The 17,096-nt window shown below is 44.6% G+C and overlaps 1 protein-coding gene across 1 annotated transcript in view; it reads left to right on the plus strand.

Annotated features, from left to right (window-relative positions):
• Positions 1-411: 411 nt before the first annotated feature.
• The window catches only part of PLPP4 (phospholipid phosphatase 4), a 147,057-nt gene continuing 130,372 nt past the window's right edge, over positions 412-17,096 (plus strand). The window contains 1 exon segment of the mRNA NM_001206550.1: positions 412-508. Coding sequence (NP_001193479.1) covers positions 453-508 — 56 coding nt within the window. The 5' untranslated portion in view covers positions 412-452.

Genomic DNA, 17,096 nt, shown 5'->3' on the forward strand with positions numbered 1-17,096 from the left:
GAGCGCGCTGCCCGGGCGCCGAGCCCAGGGGCCGCCCACTGGCGGGGGAGCCGGGGAGCGCGCAGGGGAGGCGGCGGCGTCCGGGCTTCCCCGGGCTTCCCCTCGCCCGGGCGCGAGCGCAAGGCGCGGCGGGCCCAGGAAGCGGAGGCGGTGCCGGGCGCGGGGGACCCGGGAGTCCCCCAGGCTCCCTCCCGCTCGGCGCAGGGGCCGCGGGGCTGGGAGCGTCGGGGGCGGTCGGCGCTGCGTCCCCGAACCCCAGAGCCTTGGGCGGGAGATTTGTGTTGAGTCCTCCCCGCCGCCCGCCCGCCCCTCCCGGCGCCCGCCTCCCGCCCCCGCCCGCGGCCTGGAGCGCGCCTCCCTCGCCGCCCCGGGTCTGGCGAGCCGGCACCGGCCAGGCTGCGGGAGCCGCCGAGAGCACCAGCCGCCGCCGCGGGAGCCGCTCCGGCCACACCATGCGAGAACTGGCCATTGAGATCGGGGTCCGAGCCCTGCTTTTCGGGGTCTTCGTGTAAGTAGTGGCGCGCCGCGGGTCTGGGCGCGAGGACTCGGGGACCCACGGACCGAGCAGACGTCTGGGCACCCCAAGTTTGTTTGCGCCCCGCCGGTGCCTGGATTGGAGGGTCCCTTCCCCGCCCAGGGATGCGTCCTAGGGGACCTAGAAAGACCCTTCTGTCCCCTTCCTGGCACTCTGCGCACGAAGGGACCCCCGCGCGCGAGACTGAGCCGGCTCCCGTCACCTCAACGCGCCAGGTCCCCTGGCCGGCGCCTTTCCCCGGCCCTGCACCACCTGCCGGGGATTCTGGATGCTCACGGGGACGCAAACGCGCACCCTCGTTGGCGCCCTGGGGAAGTTTCTCCCTGTGTGTGATCTTCGGAGCCCGACGTTTGCAGTCTCTGCTCCTGGCTGCATCCTTCCTGGATCCGCGCGGTGCCCAGGGCCGGGCTGGGTCTCCCTTCGCGCCCCTGGCTTTGGCGCCCGGGGGGTCCTGTTGAGCGTTTTCCCCGGAGGCATTTGCGGTGCTTCTCCGGCTGGAAAACTGTTGCTGCGGCGGCTAAGAAGTCGGAGGGCCGGCAGCCCGGGATGTGGGCTCCATATGTCGAGAGCTCTGTGCGGAGTCCATGCCCACTTAGGGCAGCAGCGAGATGCCCCGGGGGCCCTGAGCGGCGGGTGCTTGGCAAGAGGAGGGGGATCTGGCAATGGGTTTTTTCAGAGACGTCTGAGCCCCACTGTACCCCCGGGGGCCCGCCGCCGCCTCCAGCTTCCCCCGCGCCCAAGCAGCAGCGATCTGTCGCGTCTCTGCCCTTCAGATTCAAGCCCAGAACATCCGCTCAGACCCATTTCTAGCCTTCTGTCATCTCCTGTCACCTAGGCGCCGTGTCTACACTTGTCCCTCCATTAGGGGTTCAGGTTCTCTCTCCTCCTCTGCCCAGGGCTGTTTTCAGACACATTTTAAATATTTAAGTTGCATGAACTTTCTGGATTTGCATTTTTTTAAAAAGCCCATTAAGCCATTCCAAACAGGAGGCCTCTCTCTGGATTTCTGCCCCGAATCCGGAGTCCTTGGTGGCAGGTGGGAGGCCATGAGACGACTTCGGTTTTGTTCACCCAGGGTATACACGTGCAAAGAAATGCCCTTTCTGGCATGTTTTTCTTTACCAGGGACTAAATTCATCCAGCGTGTTTATTCACATTGCTAGAAAAAAATCCGTGAGCTTCCCCCAGATGCAGAAAACCCCCTCTCCTAGCTTCTGACTAAACACTAGTGTTATTCAGCCAGAAGAAGAACTCGGGTGGTTCCTGAGGCACTTTAGAAAAAAACAGAAAACACTTTTCCCTTCTCTTCATCTATTTTTCTACCTTTGGAATATACATTCAAACTAGTACTTGCCTTGCGGCCAGATGGGGACAGCTTCCAATTGGCAATTAGGCTGAGCCCCATTAAAGTATTGTGTGATAGAAATGATAAAATAGTGTTCAGTGCACAGCAAAATTTACCATTTGTTGGGTGAATGTTCGTGTGAGTTATGTTGAAATAAAGTAAGGTAGGCTCTTTGGTTGCTAGTTTTGTTTGCCACTGGCAATCATCAAATTAAAAAAAAAGGATCCAATGATATGTAAATATTTGTATTATTTTCAAACACTCCTTCAAATATCTCCCCCCCCACCAAACATTTATGCAAATTTTATAAATACGTAATGAATGGTCCATGCAGTGGATTTGGAAATTTGATAATTACCATTTTATGTGCTTCTTGCTTCCTCTAAAGATGTTATGTAAAAATCAGGCAGTTCATATTTTTTTCTCCAGCTTCCCCTTTGTATTAATTACTTAATGGGGGATCTTCTATCACCCAGAGGGGATCTGTTATCACCAAAAATCTTGGGTGCTGATGGCATTTTTGGATGATTCCCTGGTTTTGTATCAAATTAGAAATATTAACAGTGTGTTCAACTTGTGGCTCTTTTACCTGCAAAGACCAGCTTGGCTATCTGTGCTCGACTCCCTGGGTGGGAATCTTGGATGCTCAGATGCTGTTATCATCAGGCAGATACGGACTTCCGGAAGGACTGGTGTGGAGCTCGAGATACAGATGACCCTTTGTTTTCTGAGATGAGCTTCTGGCGAGATGACAGAGGCTGGCTTTCGGGGTGAGGGGAGTTTTATTCTTCCTTTCGCTGGTGCTTCAGTGGCTTGAACCCACCTCTAGTCATGAAGGTGATGGTCTCAGTAGGAGGGCTTCATCCCCGTAGGTTTAGAAAGTCCCTCTGGACAGGCCGAATCCATTTCTCTGCTGTTGGGTCCAACTTAGATGACACTATTTGGTTCTTCTTGGTGTATCTCCCTTATTTCTGAGGATAAGGGAATAATCTTTTGCTGGGGGATACTTTATTTCTTTGCAGACTTGTGCCTCTAGGGAGCATCACCTGTAGATATTCCTGTTCTCTGATCAGATTTGCTCTGCATGAAACTAGAACCCCACTTCCTGGTGCCCAAAGTCGTGTCTGACTTTTGTGACCCCATGGACTGTAGCCCTCCAGGCTTCTCTGTCCATGGGATTTCGCAGGCAAGAATACTGGAGTGGGTTGCCATTTCCTTCTCCAGGGGGTTCTTCCCGACCCAGGGGTCAAACCTGCATCTCCTAACATTGGGAGGCGGATTCTTTATGGCTGAGCCACCAGAGAAGCCCCCCTAGAGGTGTGAGGTTAGTGCTAATGCAATGCATTTGTGGATGCATGGGTAGTGGGCATAGACTAGGAACCAAGGTTTCCCTTGTTCTCTTAAGGAACCGGTTCTCTGTCTCTAGATCAGGTTTAGCATTGAGGTTTGATGGCTCAGGATTCCAACAGGATGCTTTTCATGGACCACTCTCCAGAGAGCACCCAAGAAATGCTCGGTCCTGCCTGAGAAGCTCAATCACCGAGGAGAAAATTAGTAACAAGTAATGCCCATCAGGGCTGGTATGTAAAGTTTAATTTACCAAGAAATAAATTGGTTTGAGGAATCAGTGTTTAGGAAACATCAAAATATGGTGTGCAGCTTTGAGGCTGAATTTAGTACTCTGAGACTTGTGGGCTTTGCTCTTCCTCAAGGGTCCCATGGGAGGGCTTCTCAGGTGATGCTGGTGGTAAGGAACCCACCTGCCAATGCATGAGATGTGGGTTCAATCCCTGGGTCACGAAGATCCCCTGGAGGAGGGCCTGGCAACCCACTCCAGTATTCTTGCCTAGATAACCCTACGGACAGAGGAGCCTGGTGGGCTACAGTCCATACGGTCACAAAGAGTCAGACATGACTGAAGTGACTTAGTATGGCATGGCAAGGGCTGTGGGCAAAGCAGAGAGAAGGAGTACCCACAGGCTTCCTCCATTCTGCCATCACCCTAGATGCCAGCAGGGATACTGTGAGTGTTCCTGCTAAAGCCAGACTGGATGTTGCTGAGTGAGTGGAGTGTGGAGGCAAGGAGGCCAGTCAGTGGCCCTGTGACCCACGTGTGAACCACTACTGGTACACTACTGCCACGTTTCCGCCTGGGCCCCTCCAATACCTGCCATGTATTCAGCACTTACCATGTGCCAGACACTAATAAAGACAATCGCATATATATTTAACCGTTATATGCACCTGATGAGGCGGGTGTGTTGACATTTCTAATCATGGATGAAGGATCTGGAACACAGATTAAGGAACTGCCACAGAGCTGGTAAGGGCGCTGAGACCTAAATCTCGATGCTCCAGCTCTGTCACCTTGCTGTACAGCTTCAGGGAAAAAAAATAAAAACAGCCAGCAGTGGTCTGTTGAGGGCTCGCTGTCCACCAAAGGGACTGCATGTGATTTCTCCTTTAAGCCTCATTTTGCTTGAAGAGATCCTCTTAATTTTTCCGACTTTACAAATAGGGAGACCAATTTAGAAAAGCTAAGTAACTTGTCTGCAGGTACTCAGCCAGCAGGAGGTATAACATGCTTTCAGGCAGTTGTCTTCCTTTCCCAAAGCTGCTGAGATGAACTATGTCCAGTTCCAGGCTTCCAGACGGGAACCAAAGTGACCGCCTCTTAGAAGCCATCCCTCCGCTAACGATCCTTTATCTGTAGAGAAGCACGGTCTGGACTGATGTCACTCTAGTTCCAAAACCAGACTCTCTGACATCTCAGTGGTGGAGGGGGCCAGCTGTGGTTCACCCTCCCTAAGAGGAGGGGTTGGGCTTGTTACAGATTGTAAGGGTCTTCCTTACGTCGCTGGAGCCCAGAGAGCATGACGTGGTGAGGAAGTTGCCGATAAAGACACTAAAGGACTAGCGCTGTTTTCTCTTGCCGCTGTTGGCCGTTCCCCTCTGGGGCATCAGTTAAATGGGAGAAACCTTTATTTATAGCCTTGCAGAAAGGACCCTGGACATATGCTGATGACCTGACCTGCTAACGGGTGGGTGGGGGATGGCACAGATGAGCTGCCTACTTCATTTGTGAGTCTGGGCTCCTCAACCTCTCTTTTTCTCCCCACATCCCTCCATCCTCTTTCTCTCCCTCCCTGTGGCTCCCGGAGGATCCTTGTCTGGGATGTCCCTCCAGAAGTAGGGGTGTGCTCAGGATGCCAGGCAATGGTGTTTGCTTCACCTCAGATCAACTCAGCCTCTCTCCTTTGAGCACTTCCTATGCTGGAGGCCTGAGCAGGTGGCAGGGATGGTTGGGTAAGGAAGACCAGGGGCCTCCAAGGAGCACGCAGCCTGGCAGAGCAAGCACACGACACACTGCTTTTTGTTATTCCCCCCACCCCCCGCCCCCCCGTCACTTTGCAATCACTGGTTTTGAAAGTTTTGCCTCCAAACATTTCCCTTTTATTATCCATCCAGCCTGTAGAGGCATGTTTGGCATCTTGTAGGTGCCTGCAGTTATCATGGTTATTTTTTTTCTCTTTCATTAGTAAACTTCAGTTTGTGTAATTCCAAACAGACACAGAGTAACTTGGCGCTTTAGCTGATCCAGGTGACTTGCTCGAGGGCCCTGGTTGTGAGGTTGATTTTTGGAATATTGGCAGTAGCTAATAGATCTTTCTTTATTACCCTGAGGAGTCTGATTTAAGACTCGAGGTTGGGGAGGGCTGTGGTGTTTGGAGCAGACTGCTAGGTCTTACTTAGAAGGAGGAATTAATTAGCCCTGGGAGGAATGACAAGGAAGAGACAGGTGCCAAGGAAGGTTGTTTAGAGCTGGCATCTCTCACCTGAGTCTTGAGCAGGGCATGGAAGGTGCAGAGACCCTGGGCCCGAGAACATTCCTGCAGACAGAGTCCTGGAGCCAAAGCCTGGAGGCACATTTTGGGTGGAATTGGCTCAGATGGTAAAGAATCGGCCTACAGGGATCAACCCAGGTTTGATCCCTGGGTTGGGAGGATTCCCTGGAGAAGGGAATGGCAACCTACTCCAGTATTCTTGCCTGGAGAATCCCATGGATGGAGGAGCCTGGTGGGCTGCAAAGAGTAGGACATGAATGAGTGACTAACACTAAGCTCGCCACGTGTGGCCTCAACACAAAGTGTGGGTTTCGAGGTTGGGGAGTTGAGTTGTAGGAGGGTCAGGAAATGAGCATGGCACGAGGACATCTTAGGGCCCACGTGAAGCCTGGATGTTCCCCTGTGTGGAACGTCCCTGGGGAGCTCTGGGAAGTTTGAAACAAAAAAGCACCATGAACAGACACGTGCCCACTGTGGAGGGTGCAGTAGTTCCCTCAGCACCTAGGCCCCGGTCCTTCTGTCAGTGGCCATGTGCGCCTCTGTTGCTGGGCTCCTCTGTGCTTTTGGGGACCCTGAGGTTTGTTCTGCCGTCTGTGCAGGAATCCACATCCCTGTCTTGCTTTCCCTGCTCTTTCAGCTGGGCCTTGCATGGTTGGCGCTCAGGAGAGCTCACCAGCTGGTGCTTGGTTTGCAAAGATCGTGTTTACAGACCCCTGAGTTTGGCATCCATTCAGAGCAAGGCTTCCTGAAGGTCAGCCTACTGACCACCTGCGCCTGACTTACCTGGGCCCCAGTTCAGGCCTAACTGGATCAGCCTTTGGAGTGGAGCCCGACCCTGGAGTGGATCAACACTCCCATCAGCCTCTGGAGTGTTGCATTTTCATCAGGCGATCCTTCTTACACATTTGGGAACTGCTGACGTGCAGTTACAGAGGCTTGAGACCCTCTTGTGGTCTACGGTCGCCTCTGGTTATTTTCTCCTTTGGCTACATGGGAGACGACCATTCCCAGATCCCTGCGTTCAGGTGGGGCCGTGGGGAACATGGGCAGAGTGAGAGGGTCACCTTCAGGTTGAGGCAGCATCAGGCCCCTTTGGTGACCTGTCATTGTCCTTCTCTGTTGGCGGCAAGCATGGAGCTCTGTGTTGAGGTGGCAAAGCTGCCAGATGCCAGCTGCTGTTGGAGGTGGACTTATGGGACAGAAGGAAGCTTTTTTTCATTAACTGTGATTTGGGGACTGAGGTAGCTCAGCTGGTAAAGAATCCGCCTGCAATGTGGGAGACCTGGGTTCCATCCCTGGGTTGGGAAGATCCACTGGAGAAGGGAAAGGCTACCCACTCCGGTATTCTGGCCTGGAGAATTCCATGGACTGTATAATCCATGGGATTGCAAAGAGTCAGGCACTACTAAGTGACTTTCACTTTAGCTACTGTAGCAGAAATCTATTCTATCTACTACACCTGTAATAATTTTGCTCACTCTCTAGGAACAAAGGGTTTTTTGAGGCAAAGTGTAAATGACAAACCATGGGCTTTGGAGCTAGATGGACAGGGTTGGGATGGGATTTTGACTCTGCTACCAACTAGCAAATTGCCTAAAACCTCAGTTTTTTCGTGAGTGAAATGGGTTAGTTCCTACTTCACTGGGTTTTATTAAATAAGGTGCTGTAAGTGCCCAGAGTACATACACCGATAATTAGGTGTCTGCTCCCTACTCTTGTGAATCCCTATTGTCTGTATGTCCTGTCAAAATCCAGCAGTGTAGTATAGTGGTCACAGTTAGGCCCTGGGCGTTGGGTTCCTGGGGCTTGAATCCTGGTTTTGTCACTTAGCTGTGTGAACCTTTTAGCAAAGTGTTTATCCTAGTTCAGTCCATGTTTCTCCATCTATTCTCCATCAACAGCATCCTCAGATGTAAGACTTGTGAGTACTAAATGAGAGCCTCAACAAATGGTGATATGATTTTTATTATCCTTTTATTTAGATGAATCCATAATGTACACGCTAAGGAAAATGCCATAGGTAGCTAACGATACTCTTATTGCAGATGATTTACTACAAGATTTCTGTAAAATGATTAACTCCTTTATATTTCAAACGATTGCTTTTAGCTCCCTAAAGTGAGGTACATAAATTGCCATGAGTTCATTCAGTGAGCTGTACCCCCATTAAAGCATGGGGTGCTGTCTCTCTGATGGTGTCTCAGCCCTGTAGCTTCTCAGCAGTGACAAATCACTGGCCTTTTACAGCAGCGATTCTAGGACACTGAATCAGAAGTGTTATCAGCGTTCGCTAATATGTAAGGAAAATGCTGTGTTCCCATCATTGACTTTTGAGTCTGTGCTTGTCACACAGAGTTCTGCTAGAAGCCTGCTGCAGACAATTCTTCAATCAGACACCCCTTGTACCCACCAGTCTCTGCATGCCAGACCAAGTATACCCAGCGCTTCTCCCCCCACCCAGGAGGGCATCTGCTCTGTCTTCTGCTAAATGGAGCACCCTTCCATTTGAAATATTATTTGCCACTGTAGAATGAGTCGGCTGTACCCAGAATTCTGAGAATTGGTGATGTTTTCCCACAGGGAGATAAATGCTTACAACGCCACAAAAAGAGATCATTAGTTTTATAGCTTTGGGATAAAGTTATCTCAATTAGTTATAAAGATTATACCTTTTATGACCCACACAAGGCTCGTAAAAGCTCCATATCTCTATTTTTCTGTGATAGTGTTTTTAAATATGAAAATTGTCTCAGTAATATTGTTTCTTTAAAAAATATAATCTTGGTGTTCTGCGGATGAATTAGAAACCCTGGTTCACCGTGAGGAAGTAAATTAGTACAGGACCTGGCAGTGCCTGGGATGGTTGAGCAGGAAGCCAGGAGGGGCTGGGGCTGTGGAGCCCAAGGACTGCTTCATAACAATCTTTTAATACATGACTGTGAAAAATTGTCCCGTCGAGGTGAGGGACGAGTTGTTATCCTGTGTCCACTGAAGACAAAGCAGTGAGAAACGGGGTCAGAAGCTGCAGGAGCATCTAGGTTGGTTTGCAGAAAGCAAACAGTCTGCCGATCAGCACTAGACATATCTTTCTCCTTTACTAGAGGGTTTTTAAAACGTGTTTTTATTGAAGTATCAGTTTGAACCATGTGGAATTGCTGATATTTGACTGTTTTGACCTATAGACTCAGGAATTTCATCTCAGTCCAAACTAAAAATAATATCCACAAAGAAAAGTGCATGATTCATGACTGTACAGAGCACCCTCCACCCTGACGGCCCCTTCTGCCACCCTGAGGGTCCCCGTCATTCTAACTTCTAACAGCGTTTTTGAGCTTTGTGTAAATGGCATCACGCACTGTGTGTACTGCTTTCTGGAGCTTTTTTTGGGCTTTTTGCTTGGGCATGCTTTGGAGACTTATCCGTGTTATGCGTAGCTTTAGTTTGTTAATTCTCATTGTCATTGCATGATGGTGCCTTTTTGTTTACTCGTTATATGGATATCATTTATTGATATTTGGATTCTTTATTATTTTTGGCTATTAAGCATAATGCTGCTACTGTTTTTAATGAACATATCTGTAATTCCTGTGGGCTATATACTGAGGGGTGGAAATGCTCAGGAACTCATCTGAGATTTTTAAAGAGGATTTGGCTTCTTTTTGTCTGGCCCAGATCCTGAGAGAGAGCACTAGTCTGAATGCTGCTTTAATCTCCATCCGTTGATCAGTTACTTTGTGTAAAGCACGTGGTGAATGACAGGAGGATGCGCAGAGGATGGGTCCCCACTCTGCAGGAGGGGGACAGCCTGGCACCAAAGTCTGCTCATGGGCATCAGAGCTGTATCCTGACTGCTGATGAGAGAGACGTATCCCGGCTTCCTTATCTGTAAAGTGGGGACAAGATATCATTGCCGAGGAGGCTTAAAGGTGAAGGGAAGTAATGTTAAGGGAAGTAACGGTAAGTGTTAAAGCCAGGCTCCTTTCCTTCCTCCACCTCTCTTCCCTCCAATGGGGATGTCAAGATTCAGTTCAGTCACTCAGTCGTGTCCAACTCTTTGTGACCCCATGGACTGCAGCATACCAGCCCTCCCTGTCCATCACCAACTCCTGGAGTTTACTCAAACTCATGTCCATCGAGTCAGTGATGCCACCCAACCATCTCATCCTCTGTTGTCCCCTTCTCCTCCTGCCTTTAATCTTTCCCAGAATCAGGGTCTTTTCCAATGAGTTAGTTCTTCACATCAGGTAGCCAAAGTATTGGAGTCTCAGCTTCATCATCAGTCCTTCCAATGAATATTCAGGACTGATTTCCTTTAGGATTGACTGGATGGATTTCCTTGCAGTCCAAGGGACTCTCACATCTTCTTCAACACCACAGTTCAAAAGTATCCATTCTTCAGTGCTCACCTTTCTTTATGGTCCAACTCTCACATCCATACATGACTACTGGGAAAACCATAGCTTTGACTAGATAGACCTTTGTTGGCAAAGTAATGTCTGTGCTTTTTAATATGCTGTCTAGGTTGATCATAGCTTTTCTTCCATGAACAGTATGAAAAGGGGGAGGTTGAGATAGAGGTAAATAAAAGATACCTAATGTCACAAACAGGGAGATCCTAAAGGAAATCAACCCTGAATATTCACTGGAAGGACTAATGCTGAAGCTGAAGCTCCAATACATTGGCCACCTGATGCAAAGAAATGACTCATTGGAAGAGACCCTGATGCTGGGGATGATTGAGGGCAGGAGGAGAAGGGGGTGGGAGAGGATGAGATAGTTAGATAGCATCACTGAGTCAATGGATATGAGTTTGTGCAAACTCCGAGAGATGGTGAAGGACAAGAAAGCCTGGTGTGCTGCAGTCCACGGGGTCACAAAGAGTCAGACACGACTGAACACCTGAACGACGACAACAGTGTCGCAATGTAACACTGAGTGCAGCGCTCAGTGCCACAGCAGACATGAACCTGGAACTGGTGTCTGGGGAGTCTGAGGATGGTGTTCTGAATAATTGTCCAAGAAGTCATTGAGAAAAAGAAGAGGCTTATATGCATGTATAGGGGCTTCCCTGGTGGCTCAGTCGGTAAAGAATCGGTCTGCAATGCAGGAGACTGCTTATGTGTATGTGTGGGTATCCTTTAATTGACCTGTCTCTCCATCGTGGTTACAGGAAACAAGTTTTAATACTAACCATGTGCCATGTTCATACTAGGCATTTGTCACACCCTAGATGACTTAATCTTTTCAATCCTTTAGGAGGTGATACTGTTGTCCTAATTTACAGAGTTTTCAGTTCAGTTCAGTTCAGTTGCTCAGTCATGTCCGACTCTTCGCGACCCCATGAATCGCAGCACTCCAGGCCTCCCTGTCCATCACCAACTCCTGGAGTTCACTCAGACTCACGTCCATCGAGTCGGTGATGCCATCCAGCCATCTCATCCTCTGTCGTCCCCTTCTCCTCCTGCCCCCAATCCCTCCCAGCATCAGAGTCTTTTCCAATGAGTCAGCTCTACGCATGAGGTGGCCAAAGTACTGGAGTTTCAGCTTTAGCATCATTCCTTCCTAATGGAGATCAGCCCTGGAGATCACCCAGGGCTGATGTCCTTTAGGATGGACTGGTTGGATCTCCTTGCAGTCCAAGGGACTCTCAAGAGTCTTCTCCAACACCACAGTTCAAAAGCATCAATTCTTCGGTGCTCAGCTTTCTTCACGCATATAGATTAGCACAAGCTTTTTATGGGCTCTGATGAACAAGTGTAGCCATTGAACTTAGTTTTGTACATAATGTAGATAACCATTGGTTAGCTTGGAAGATATCCATAAACTGTTGTTAAGTGATAAAAAGCAGGTTACATAAGTGTGTATAAAGCTACTGTAATGTGGTAATAGAATAAAATCAATTTGTATCTATGTCGGTAAGAAAATAGCTATAAAGATAAACAATGAAATCTTAATGGTGGTTATTTCAGGCTGATGGGATTATATAATATTTGCTTTTTTTTCATTATAACATTTATTGTGTAATTATTTTACAGTAAACATTTATTACTTTCATACATAATTAGAAATTGACTTAGATGTTTCCTGTTATAGGGGAAAAAAGAAGCTAATTAAATATCCATAGACAGGGCACTGGATGATTCTTTTCTGATTGCTTTAGAAATATCTGAAGTGGGAATGTGTCAAAAATCAACCTTACTATATTTCATGTCAAATAAAATGTTTCAAGGAAAATCAGAAAGTAAGGATTAACACACAGGATGTGTGAGATCATGGTAAAACAGATATGATCAGATGTTATACGTGGAATTATAAATGGACATGAGCCTTTTGAAGAGTAACATCGCAGTGCGTAGACAGCCATAAAAATTATTCCTGTTCTTTGACTTAGAATGCTTTAAAAAATATGTTGAAACACTAATATAAAAGACACAAAATCTTCCTGTATAAAGATGTTCATTGTTATGTTCCATGCCAAGCAAATACAACTTGTCAAATAAAAATAAATTAAAGTTCAAATGGTCAAAAAAATTTCAAATGGTCAACATTTGAAGAAAAGTTGTAGAAGTTATGAATATAAAGAAATACTATGTAGCTATTAAAGTAACCTTTTTGAAAACCATGAAGAAACAGGGTAAAATTTTATGAAGTAATTGTTAAGGAAAACACTACACAAAAATATATGTATTTCCAGACTATTGGAAATAGATCTGATTCGGACAAATGTTAGAAAAGATTACAAAAAATGAATCTGATGGGAATGAATGTTCCCCTTCACTTGAACATTATTTTAAAAATTAAAGCAATACAAAAGGTGTAAGTTTCCCAGAACTCCTGCACTTTTGCCAATTCCATTCCCTTCACTTTTTAAAGTTAAACTTTTAAACAAATATTTATATAATAAAAAAGAAAATACATTTTATCTATAGCTTAACTTTTTTAACTTAATATACCTTGGAGATATTTTCTATCTTTATAGATCTACTTGATTCCTTTTGCTGGCTGTGTAGTGTTCTGTTGTATTAACCTCTTCACAGAATTTTAAGAGTATTTTCATCTTTTGTTATAATAGACAACATTGCAGTTGTGCATATATTGTGATATACCTATTAAATTACTGCTGTGATAAACCCAATAAGTGAAATCTCTGGGCCAAAGGCCACATGTATTTTAAATTCTGATGGGTACTACCAAAAGTGAAAGTGGAGGTCGCTTGGAGATGTCTGACTCTTTGTGACCCCATGGGCTGTCCATGGAATTCAGAATACTAGAGTGGGTAGCTTTTCCCTTCTCCAGGGGATTTTCCCAACCCAGGAATCAAACCCAGGTCTCCCACATTGCAGGGGGAGTCTTTACCAACTGAGTTATCAAGGAAGCTCTGCTGCAGCTGCTGCTAAGTCACTTCCGTTGTGTCCGACTCTGTGCGACCCCATAGACGGCAGCCCACCAGGCTCCCCCGTCCCTGGGATTCTCCAGGCAAGAACACTGGAGTGGGTTGCCATTTCCTGCTCCAGCGCATGACAGTGAGAAGTGAAAGTGAAGTCGCTCAGTCGTGTCTGACTCTTAGCGATCCCATGGACTGCAGCCTACCAGGCTCCTCCGTCCATGGAAGTTTCCAGGCAAGAGTACTGGAGTGGGTCACCAGTGCCCTTTCCTGGGTATTACCAAATTGCTACCCAAATGGCTATACCTACTTACATTCTACCAATAGTTCAGAGGTATCTGTTTTTTTTAACATCTTTGCCAATGCTGGATGTTATTAACAGTTTGTATTTATACCATGAGAGGGAATATATCATTTGCATCTTTTCACTCGTGTGTTGGAAATTTGTCTTTTTAACTAAAATATCTGCCATTTCCCTTTATTCATGCTTTTATTGGATCTTCACATTTATCTTCCTGATATGTAGGAGTGCTTTGTTCTTAATAGCTATTGACCTTTTATTTCATAAGTTGCAAAACTTTTATACCTGTATGATTTTTAAATTTTTTTGCACTTTCTATTATTGTGCACAATTCAGGGATATAGTTAAATCTATCAGTCTTTTCCTTTTGGTTTCAGAGTTTCTGTCCTATTTAGAAAGGTGGCTCAGCTGGTAAAGAATCTGCCTGCAATTGGGGATATCTAGGTTCAGTCCCTGGGTTGGGAAGATCCTCTGGAGAGAGGAAAGGCTACCCACTCTGGTTTTCTGGCCTGGAGAATTCCATGGACTGTATAGCCCATAGGGTCACCATGAGTCAGACCTGACTGAGTGACTTTCATTTTCACTTTCACTTTTATCAGCTAAAACAGAAACATTTTTCTGTATTGCCTAGTATTTTATACTTTCCTTCTTTAATTTTAATTCTTTATTAGAATTTTAATTCTGTATGAGATTTAATTTAATTTTAATTCTGTATCAGAATTTTTTAAACTTATGGAATGAAGTGGAGGATTTAACATTTTTATTACATGTGGTTTGTCAGTTACAAAATAGACATTGTTTTCTCAGTGACTTCTTTATCATGTAACAAACTTCGGTATGTCCGAAGATTGCAAGTGCATTCTGTTGTGGTTATTTGTTTGCCTGGTTGTGGCTCAATATAACATTTTAATTACTGTAACTCTATAGTTTACTGAGATATCTGAAGGGAAATGGCCTATTCTTCCTGAGAAGGTTTAGATTGCAAGATCCAGAACCAGGATGTCTGGGGCTCAAAACACTAATCTGCTGTTGACTAATTATGTGAACTTGGGTGGTTTGCTTTATCTCTCTGTGTTTCAGCTTCTTAGCCTTAAATAAGGAGATAATTACAGTGTTTGGAGAAGGAAATGGCAACTCACTCCAGAATTCTTGCTTGGAGAACCTCATGGACAGAGGAGCCTGGAGGGTCCCTGGGGTCACAAAGAGCTGGACACGACTTAACGACTGAACAACCACAGTGCTAAAATAGTTTCATTGAATTGAGATCAGAGACTGTGACTTGTGTGATTTCTAGTTTTTAAAAAAAATTTGTTATGATTCTCTGTATGGTCACATACATAGTCAATTTTTAAATTTACCTACAGTGTAAATTTTTGTAAATTTACATAGTTTGAACATAATGAATAGTTTCTGTTTGGTAGATATAAAGCTCTAAATATATTAAAGCAAGTTAGCTGTGCTGTTCAAATCCTCATATTTTCACTCTTTTAAATTTGTTCTTTTAAATGTGAAGATATGCTCCCTATGTCAAACTGGGGTAATTAAAGCTTTCACATTTTTTGAGGTACTAATATTTATTTTGTATTGCTTCGAACTTATTCTGTTTTCTTTTAAGTGGTGCTCATTTTTGTGTTTTTTCCCCCCTTTTGTTTCTTGCTTTGCTGAATAGTTCAACTTTTCTTTGCTACCTCCTTTTTTTTTCTTTTAGTGATTTGTAACTGAGATTACTATGTCCATTTCTGGGTAGTGTTCTTAAATTATCTTTAATTCTGATGAAATTGAACCTCTTATCATCATGAAGTTTCAATCTTTGTTTTAATGTTCTTTATGTTAAATTCTACTTTATTTACTTTTAATATGTAGCTGCATTATCTTTCTTCAGATTAATGTCTCCACAGAATGTACTTTTCAGTCTTTTTATTTTCAACCTATCTGTATTTTTATGTTTAATGTATAAAACTATGACTCTTAGAAATAGCTTTTAGTTGTGCCTTTTAATTTTATCCAGTCTGACCAGTCTCTGACATTCAGTTGGAATGGTTAAGCCATTTACAGTTAATGCAATGGATATGGTTGGGTTGAAGCCTACCACCTTCTTATTTGATTTTTATTTTTTTCACCTATTCTTGTTTCTCTTTTTCTGTCTTCTTTTAGGCTAATCAAATACTTGTTAGTATTCCACTTTATCTCCTTTATTGTATTTTAATTATAGCTCTTTAAAAAATTCATATGATTCTCTATACATTACAGTATGCATTTTTTACTTGTCATTGTTAAGTCAATATTATACCATTTTATGTACAATGTAAGAATCTTTAAAAAAACATGTTTTTCTCATGCCTTTGGTACATTGTCTTAGGTTTCACTTTTATGTGTAAGCCCCATAAAACATTTACATTATTCTGTCTTAGCAATTAATACATTTTTACAGAAATTAAATTTTAAATATATGTTTACCCACACATCTACCATTTCTAGTACTCTTTATTACTTCTTGCATATTTGATTTTCCCTTTAGGATTCTATCCCTTCAGCCTAGATAACTTCCTTTAGCATTTCTTGTAGGGCAGGTTTGCCAGAAATGAATTCTTTTGGCTTTTGCCTTATTGGATTTGTCTTTATTTTGCCTTAACTTTGGAAAGACATTTTTGTTTGTTATAGAATTTTAGATCAACAATTTTCTTTCAGTACTTTGCTGCTGCTGCTAAGTCGCTTCAGTCGTGTCCGACTCTGTGCAACCCCAGAGACGGCAGCCCACCAGGCTTCCCCATCCCTGGGATTCTCCAGGCAAGAACACTGCAGTCCATGGACTGCAACCTACCAGGCTTTTCCATCCATGGGATTTTCCAGGCAAAAGTACTGGAGTGGGGTGCCATTGCCTTCTCCGTTTCTTTAGGGATGGCTTTGAATTGTCTTGTAGATTTTAATGTTTTGATGAGAAGTCAGCCGTCACTCTTCTGAATGCCACATGTTTTCCTGTTGGCTGATGTTAAAACTTTATTTTCATTTTTGGTTGTCAGCAATTTGTCTATGATATGTCTCATTTGGTCTCATTTATATATATTTTTTTTACAGCTCAAGTAGACAGATCTTTTATTAGATAGACAGTAGATAGTACACTCCTGAGACAAGGGAGCAGGCCAACCCCAGAGGAGTGGCACATTTGTATTTTTGCTGCTTAGTTCATAGAGATTTTTGGAGTGATGGTTTGATGTCTTTCATCAATTAGTTATTCTCAAGACATTATTTTTTCAAATATTTCTTTAGCCCCAGTCTGTCTGTCTCTCCTCTCCCTCTGGTTCTTCAGTTATGTATATATCAGACAGTTTATTATTATTATTATTCCCCAGGTCTTGGGTAGTTCTTTCTGTTTTTCTTTTCTTTTTTTTAAATTTCCCTCTCTGTGACTTAGTTTAAGATAATATCTATTGACTTTTCTTCAAATTCACTAATTCTTTATTCTGCTGTATCTATTTTTTTTTGGTAAGCCCATGCAACAGATGTTTTATTTCAAATGCTTATTTTTTTCAGTTATATATTGCTAATTTCCTTTTGATTCTTTTTTATAGAGTTTTAGTTTCTTTGTGATATTTTCCACTGGTTCACCTATTCTTGTCATCTTTCCCTAGAATTAAACATATTTTAGAGTAGAAAGTCCTTTTCTGCTATTTCCATTGTTAGGATGA

Source organism: Bos taurus, chromosome 26 (assembly GCF_002263795.3).
Source record: "Bos taurus isolate L1 Dominette 01449 registration number 42190680 breed Hereford chromosome 26, ARS-UCD2.0, whole genome shotgun sequence".
In the NCBI taxonomy this organism is placed as follows: domain Eukaryota; kingdom Metazoa; phylum Chordata; class Mammalia; order Artiodactyla; family Bovidae; genus Bos; species Bos taurus.